Source organism: Microtus pennsylvanicus, chromosome 12, assembly GCF_037038515.1.
Source record: "Microtus pennsylvanicus isolate mMicPen1 chromosome 12, mMicPen1.hap1, whole genome shotgun sequence".
NCBI classification, from domain to species: Eukaryota; Metazoa; Chordata; class Mammalia; order Rodentia; family Cricetidae; genus Microtus; species Microtus pennsylvanicus.
In genome coordinates this window covers 82,714,590-82,723,152 of record NC_134590.1, presented here as the reverse complement: position 1 = coordinate 82,723,152, position 8,563 = coordinate 82,714,590, and the positions used below count along the sequence as shown (strand labels likewise).

Genomic DNA, 8,563 nt, shown 5'->3' with positions numbered 1-8,563 from the left:
ATAAAATTTAGAAGCACAAATTTTTTTCAGATAATGTTTTAGCACCCTTTGATATTGACTGGATCTTGTTTGTCAAACTGATGCTATCCCTCTTCATAGAATTGATTTTTAAAACTAGCTGTTTATTATTAGCCTCTAAAGATGATATCATTTTTTTATAAGTGCCTCATTTTTGGCTCTGTTATTAAACCATTTTCTTAATGAGATAATATGAAAAATAAAACTAATCCCTAGAATCAAATAAATGGATGTATAAGAAAAATCACATAAGCTTTGCAGAATACCATTCATAGCTTAAGTAAAATAATTATTAAGCTCCAAGATGATTATACTATCAGTAATTTTGTAGTTTTTCAGATCTTACCTCCTGTAAGGCAATTACAGTGAGCTGGAGTAGGTGTAGTAACCTTTATTTGCCAGCAGGTGTGGCAGTTAGGGACGCATGTCTGAGAGATGCAAGCAGCATTGAACAGCGGGTGTTGCTTACTTAGGTACTGAAAAGTATCCTTTTTTTTAAACAAATTAAGAGCGGTTATTAAGGACAGTCAAAGTGATTCTAAGAGTTGGTGACTTGAATAAGGTGAAAGCCCAGAACTTTCCATCAGTCGCAAATCGCGGACACAGGGATCACTGGCTGGAGAAACAGGGGCACAGTGAGATGGGACCAGTTAAAAGGGACAAATGAGAGGGGTGGTGGGTGGGTTGCCAGTCCCAGCAGGAAACACGCTGAGCTGGTGAACCAGCAGCATCGTGGGGGGCCTGGGCACCCTGAAGAGCAAGCATGGACTTGGCCCAACTTTGTGTTGGGCGCCAGGTGAAGCTGAGTGCGTAAAGTGGGGAGCGTGAGTCAAATACTCCAAGCTGACTCTGAAATGGTGTATTCTAAGGACTGTACTAAGGGAGAAAACTCACGGAACAGGAACGGGGTCCAACCTCAAGGTGTAGAGTGTGGGAAGAAGAGAGAAAGAGCAAGTTGGGCAGGACGGTGGCTTTCTGGGAGCCCAAAAGTCATGGCCCCACCTGGTCCAGCCTCTTAAAGGCCGTTTGGCTGAAGGAGGTTCCCCATCAGAACGGGATTGCCGGCCTATGCCACCACCTTTCTCAAACTTGCTTTTATATAGTACAATCCAGCACTGCCCTCCCTGTCATGGACATCACTCAACTCCTGGGGCATGAGCTCATCTTCTGACTGAGCATCTTGTTCTAGTTCTGCTTCCGTGAGCTGTGGCCTGGACGGCACCTAGCTGAGAGTCCAGGAGGCCACTGTGCCATTCCTTCTGGAGAAAAGTCCTTAGGAGTACACAGAGCTATAGAAGGGGATTTTTGTAGGAAGGTGAGTCGGCTGATCACATCCATGAAAAGAATTCAATCAATGAGGCTTGAGTCGGGAGAAGAAAGCAGGAATCTGAAAAATCCTGGTCTAAACCATGGCCAAGACAGTGCCAAGTGAGCTCCACCTGACACCTGAGAGGGCGGCTGGAAGCCGCAGCCCACAGAGAGGTCAGTGGCCTCTTGCTCCAGATCATGGTCTCTAGCACAACAGTTCTGTAGCTCTGTGATGTCACTGAAGAGAAGAGAATGGAGAGCTGGGTCCGTCTCCTGCTGCTCCAAGTCCTCTCTCTTTTGGGTTTTGGCAATTTTGGGGGTGAGGGGAGGTGAGCTGAGTGAGCAGCGTATCCCAGCTCAGTCTCCCCTCTGGCCACCGCAGCCCCTTACTGCCTTTATGAAGAGAAATTAGGCAGTGTGAGTCACTTCCACCATAAGAAGCCAGGCTACCTCTGCGAGACTTGCTGGAGCAGAAGAACACAGTGAAAACAGCCTTTTATCCTTCTCTTTCTAGAAAACATAAAGAACAAGAAATCTGCATTCAAGCTGGGCTGGGAAAGAATGTTTGGACAAAATGAGGATGAGAAAATGGACGACAAATCGAACCCTTTGGTCTTTGAGACCACGACCATCACGTTCTTCATCATCCTCCTCATTTGCTTCATTTGTATCCTCCTCTTATTGGCAGTGTTTTTATATAAATGGTATACACCTATGTTGACGATCTGGGAACCGGCTTCAAGTTACAGTAGCAAGTGTGTCTAGAAATAACACAAAGTCGTTTTAAATAAAACAAGGAAAAGGCAAGCTGGCGCACACACCTGTAATTCCAGAATTTGGGGAGGTGGAAGCAGGATTAGGAATTCAGGGTTGTTATATATTACACAGAGACTTCAAGATCAACCTAGGTTCTGAGAGACCCGGTCTCAAACACCCAAATAAAATAGAATAAGCAAGGTAGCAACTAGTTACTTCTTCCACGTCTGGGTTTTTCTTTCTTTTTTTTTTGATTTTTCGAGACAGGGTTTCTTTGTAGCTTTGGAGCCTGTCCTGGAACTAGCTCTTGTAGACCAGGCTGGCCTAGAACTCCCAGAGATCCACCTGCCTCTGCCTCCCGAGTGCTGGGATTAAAGGCGTGCGCCACCACCGCCGATGCCCTGTTTAGAAGTGAAAGTCTCACTTCACACCTTAGCGCCTTCTGTGCTGGTGTTTATTGTTATTTTTAGTTTCAGAGGCAGGAATGAAGAGTCAGTGAATCTACTTTGTACTGATGAGAACGAAGGTGAAGATTGTTTAGCTGCTAATGTGGAGATGAACAAACCCGAGGATCAAGACAAGTGAGTCTGAGGAAGGCGCTCAAGGGCAGGCGGCTGTGCTGAGGCTTGACAAGCTGACTTTGGCTTCTCCGGCGCTCGCATGGAAAGCCAAGTGTGGGGTTACACCTGTAACCCCAGTGCGGGGCAGAGACAGGCAGATCCCAGCCAGCCCAGATGAACTGTGAGCTTCTGGTTCAGTGAGTGCCCCCAAATCACAAGGGAAAACAAGTGACATCAGATGGCAACTAACAACCTCTGACCTCTGTACACATCCAATCAGACAAGCACACACACACGCGCGCACCAAAATAAAGTACATCTGGATATGCTAGCCATTTCTATACGTGGTAATGTTGACTAAGATGCATGGATTTTTAAAAACTGCTGATTTTCCCAGGGTCCTACTGCACTTGGTAAACATGGACATGCCTGTGAGACCTGGCATCCTCGTCCAAAGACAGAGTAAGGAAGCCACGGCCCCACACTTAGGAGACAACATCGATTTCGAAGAGGACAAAAACAGACGGATATTCGAGTCTGCGAATGTTAGAGAAACCAACTACAAGGTGACGTGTGCTGTGCTCTCGGGCTCGTTTAGGTTCGATGAGGAGAGTCACCCATGTAGAGACAATAAGTAGATATGGCATTGTCAAGCTGGAGGCTTTTCGTTTTCATCTTTCATTTTTTTTAAAAAAATATTTATTTATTATATACATAATCTTCTGCCTCTGTGTGTGCCTGCAGGCCAGAAAAGGGCACCAGATCTCATTACAGATGGCTGTGAGCCATCATGTGGTTGCTGGGAATTGAACTCAGGACCTCTGGGATGGCCGGCAGCGCTCTTCATGCTGAACCACCGCTCCAGCCCCTCAGCTTTCATTCTTATATCCCTATTTTTCTTAACATTTCCCTTCGTTTTGTTTTTCCTACACTCCTGGGATCTTAGAGCTATAAAAGTCCCTGTAAGCTATCTAGAGTCTAAACTTCATGACACATGGAAAACAGAGATGAGTGTCTGCTGAGCCCGGGACCAGCCTGCTGTCCTTGCTGCGATCTTGGGATCCTTGGCATTGGTACACAAACACTTCCGGAACCTTCATGACCTCCCCCCTTTCTCCACACCGTATCGGAAGCAGAATGCGGGTCCATATTGCTCTCAGCTTTGACGCTATGCCATCAAATTAGGCCAGACGAGTCCAGGTTTCTCTAGCCGTGGGAATCTGGCAGCCATACATGGTCACTTCTGCCTCTACCATTCGAAAATACTTTCTCTATTGCTCCTTCACAACGTGCCTTTGAATGCTTTAAAGCACGACTCCCTGTGTTTGAAATGTCATTTCTATGGTCTGTCCCGTTCTCATTGCAGGGTGGGATCGTTGAGAGAACACCCACGCGCGCCACCTTAACTCCTTCAGTTATTGAAAGCCAAAAGAGACCTCTGAAAGGAGTGACGTTTTCTAAGGAGGTGATTGTTGTGGATCTTGGAAATGAATACGCCAGACCTCGAAGCTATGCTCGAGAACATAAAGAGAGAAAGTAAAGCGCGGGAAAGGCTGCCAGAGAGAGAAGTGTAACCTTTGACTAGCTCTGGATTGACATGACAGGGTCACGTCAGAGCAGCGGAATGATGGGAAGAGAGAAAACACAGGCGATATTTTACCTCTGTCGGAAAGAAGTGAACTGTGCAAAATTTTGTACGTAAAATACTGAGCTCAAATATAGTCTTCAAAAAGCAAATCTGAGTTTGGTAAGTTGACTATAATAAATGTCTACTCCTGCAGCACTGAGTGTCATGTTTGGGTGGGGTTTTAGGACACCGACACTGGATGCTGTGATCACAGGCATTCGTGATCAGATACCCCTGCAGCTGTCGTCATGGGAGCCCTGGTAACAAGGTCTGGGGTCCTCTGTGCATTGGATGCAATCCAAAACTGCTTGTACTGACCATTGCATTATAAGATTGGGTCGAAAAACCAACTGCTGCCAACAAAACATACTGCTAAATTTGGCAAATCGTAGAATTCAGCCATTCTTGAGTCTGTCATTTAAATCTGACATAGTGATGCATACTTGTAACATCAGCTACTTGGGAGACCAGGAGGTTACTTGAGTCTAAGAGTGTAAGACCAGCAAGACTCTATCTCTAGCAAATGATAAAAACGTGCTGTCCAAACGTGTGTGTGGAATGTGGCCCTCTGGTCGAGAATGACCACCTTCAGAGGGCTGCAGTTAATGTGAGCAAAATGCATCAGGGTATTACAGACAAAAACCAGAGTGCATCCCTGACTCCGGGGCGCAGCCCTGGCTCCGGGGCACCACGCATCGTTCTGGCCTGGGGTAAATAAACAGTGATGATGGGGCGAGGGCTGTGTTTGTGGGTGCTGGATAGCATGCCACGCAAAGAGAACATAACAGACACGGCCCAGATACATCTGTGTGGAACGTTTGCTGCTTATAGCTACGGGCTGCTATTATACAACTTACCCCGCGGCGGTAAATTCATTTACACTGTTGTACAGTCATCCCCATCCGGTCACAAAACTCATCTGATTAAACTGGAACACTGCATGCCGGCATTAGCTCCCAGTCCCTCCTCGAGGCCCCGAGGGATCTGCCTGTCTCTGTCCCCACACTGCAGGGATCACAGGCATGGCTTTTACATAGGTACTAGGATCAGCCGGGGAGCCTCCTTTTAGCACGGCAAGCCGTTTCCCCAGTTTGCGCTAACACATGCTGATGGACTGGGTGTGGCTTTGAGAGGTGAGGGAGGCACTGAGGAAGTTTTGCAGAGAAAAAAACAAAATCTGGTTTTGATCTTACTTCTTCTGTGAGTATGGGTGTTTTGTTTGAATCTATGTCTGTGTGACATGTGCATGCCTGGTGTCTCTGGAGATCAAGACAGACTGGAGTTACAGATTGTTGTGAGTCGCCGTGTGGGTGCTGGGGGGGTCGAACCTCAGTCTTCTGGACGAGCAGTCAATGCTCACAAAAGCTGAACCATCTTTTAGCCCAAGTGAGGAAGAGATATTTGAATAAAGCCTTGGGAACAGAAGCTGGGGTGACGAGTGCCTACCAGGCAGAGGTCCGGTAAACGTAAGGACTTGGCATGCTAGGAGAGGAAGAGCCGTGGGCAGGGCAGAGTACAGTACGGGGGTAGCCTCTAGACCAGACCTGAGTGAACGTTGCTGAGTCGTGATTGAGCCAGCAAGATTCTCAGAACCAGCAAAGACTGGACTGAAGAGAACTCTAGCTCTAAGCGCAGGGACTCAAGGTGTGCACCCCCATACCAGCATGGCACCCTTTATTTCGAGGCAGAGTCGATCTTGAACCTAGAGCTTGATGTTTCTCCTAGGCTGCTGGCTGGCCACGGAATCTCAGTCTCTGTCCTGTGCACTGAAATTACAGACGTACACAGCCACATGTTGCTTCCTATGGGGGTGCTGGGATCGGACCCCGGTCCTCATGCACGCTTGGCAAATCCTTTGCCAGTTTAGACATCTCCTTGGCTCACTGAGCCATCTCTCCAGACCCAAGTCACTTTTTAAAATCTCTTAAAAGTGGGAGAGCAAGCCGGGCGGTGGTGGCGCACGCCTTTAATCCCAGCACTCGGGAGGCAGAGGCAGGCAGATCTCTGTGAGTTCGAGGCCAGCCTGGTCTACAAGAGCTAGTTCCAGGACAGGAACCAAAAGCTACGGAGAAACCCTGTCTCGAAAATCCAAAAAAAAAAAAAAAAAAAAAAAGGGAGAGCAACAACATTAAGTTTCTGAGAGTCCAGACGGGCCTGAGCCGCTAGCCAAATTGTCGTATGTGGAAGAAATGAGTTTCCAACCTGGCTCAGGCGGCCAGGTGAAAGGCCAGTCTCTTGTGACAGAAGCCTCAACTGTATGTACCCTCTCAGAAGTAGTAATGTAAAAAGTTGAGTGGGTGTCACGGAAGAAGAGATGCTTGTGCAGGGTTTTCTTACTCAATGATTGAGCCTAACAAGAATGCCAGAGCAAACCCGTTCCTACAAAACACGGGGCTCCCTGATGGGTAGCCATGGTCATAGCTTATGATGGGTAGCCATGGTCGTAGCTTAGGGGGACTCCATTGATGGGTGTCTGCGACCACGGCTTAGGGAGACTCCACTGACGGGTAGCTGTGGCCTTGGCTTAGCTGGGAATCTAGAAGTGTCAATTTAGTAAAGTTTGATGGCTTCTGTTTGACGAGGGAAAGGAGGCGGGGCTGATGGGAGGGCACATAATATAGCAGCCTTCAGTAGGAACTTCCCATGTGCCTGGAAATCATCTAAAATCTTTATTGGAGCAATTACTTGAACTTCACAGCACAGATGTGGCTGGGTTCCAGATGTTGCTATTCCAAATAGCCGCTGTTCTTGGTAACAGAATTCCCAAATGCCAGCCCTGCACGTGGCTGACACTGCTTCTGTTTTTTCCTGACACCTGGTTGGAGCACAAATAATAAAAAGCCAGAGACAAATATTGGGGTTCAACCTAAAGATCAGAAAAGCAAAGCAGCCAAGCCACTAGAGAGCTCTTCCCTCTATGAAATCTTCAGACTGAGAGACAGTTCTGTCTCATCCTGCCTTACATTCCTCTCTAGCGCTGGGATCAAAGGTGTGCGCCACCGCCGCCTGGCCTCTAGGCTAACTAGCATGACCGCTGGGATGAAAGGCGTGTGCCGCCACTGCTGGGCCTAGGGTGGCTGTTTTACTCTCTGGCCTTCAGGAAAGCTTTATTTACTAACACACAAATGCAACCTCACTCCCCGCTGGCTGCATTGGTGCTGCATTGGTGCTGTGCTCGGCTGAGTGATGGGCCGCAGCTGTACAGTTTCTTGCCTTTCTCTTTTTCTGTAGATTGGAATGTGGACATGTTGGCTTAAACTTGAAATGCCATGTTGGATCTTGATGAAGGGCAGAAAACATCAAAAAAAAAAAAAAATCCATCAGTCACTGAAAACTGGGCTGGAGAAGATGGCTCGGCAGTTGGGAGCATGTGTTCTTTTGGAGGCCCCCAGTTCAGTTTCAGACTGGGTGGGATGTATCCCAATTCCATAAACTCTAGTTCCCAGGGATTGGAAGGCATTTGTCTACACACAAATACCCATAAATAAAAACACAGATAAAAAAAGTAAAGATCAATACTAAAAATGAAAACAAAAGTTCCTCTAATGCCACCTTCCCCAGGAAGTCTGAGCTTGTCTCCTGGGCGCAAGGGGACAAGGCCCTAGGCCTTGACTTTATGACTTGCTAATCCTCTGTAGCTCCACATATATGGCAGATGTGCTTCTGTCCCCAGCTGCCAGCAGTCAACTCTGACCCGGAGAAGAAGGCAGGTCACACCACCCCCATTTCAGAGGTGAAGAAGAGATGAGGAAGATCCCCGGCGCTCACTCAACTGGTCAATGGGAGCGGCAAACAGGGATTCACGCCAGGGCTGCAGAAGCAGCCATGCTTGCTTCCCTGATGGTGCAGGAGAACTTCCTTCCCATGGTCTGCCTGCACCCGGATCCCGCCCCCCCATGCTGTACCCACACATCCACACCTGCTCCCACATTTGATTGCTGGTCTTTGTTCTGCAGGGCTGGGTGCTCAGGGCAGATGTGTTTCTGCAGTCTTTGGTGGATGTGAATGAAGGTGAGGCGTGCGTGGGCATCAGAATTATAGCAGGAAAAGCCTACAGTGACTCCCAGGACGGCTAGCTAGCAGGTCTGCCACGACACGGAATTGCAGCCGGTCCCAAATTCCCAGTGAGGGTCTGTTGGTCACCTGGGGCAACACTATTTTTAAATAATTTGTTTTTTGTATGTGGTATTTTGCTTGCATGTCTGTGCACCACACGTATGGCTGCTGTCTGCTGAGGCCAGAAGAGGGTGCCGGATCCCCTGGAACTGGAGTTACAGACAGTTGTGAGCTGCCA

At 48.0% G+C, this 8,563-nt stretch overlaps 1 protein-coding gene across 1 annotated transcript; it reads left to right on the top strand.

Moving 5' to 3' along the window:
• The first annotated feature begins 1,887 nt into the window (after window positions 1-1,887).
• On the top strand, window positions 1,888-4,227 carry C12H2orf74 (chromosome 12 C2orf74 homolog). The gene is made up of 4 exons (XM_075943548.1): window positions 1,888-2,030; window positions 2,553-2,663; window positions 3,040-3,208; window positions 4,009-4,227. Exons 1-4 carry the CDS (start codon window positions 1,888-1,890, stop codon window positions 4,180-4,182), a joined length of 597 nt encoding a protein of 198 aa, XP_075799663.1. The 3' UTR covers window positions 4,183-4,227.
• Window positions 4,228-8,563: the final 4,336 nt, after the last annotated feature.

Coding starts and splice junctions, on each gene's coding strand:
- C12H2orf74 (XM_075943548.1), top strand. CDS start 1,888: ATGTTTGGACAAAATGAGGATGAGAAAATGGACGACAAATCGAACCCT. Junction 2,664..3,039: donor AAACCCGAGGATCAAGACAA/GTGAGTCTGAGG, acceptor TGATTTTCCCAG/GGTCCTACTGCACTTGGTAA. Junction 3,209..4,008: donor TTAGAGAAACCAACTACAAG/GTGACGTGTGCT, acceptor TTCTCATTGCAG/GGTGGGATCGTTGAGAGAAC.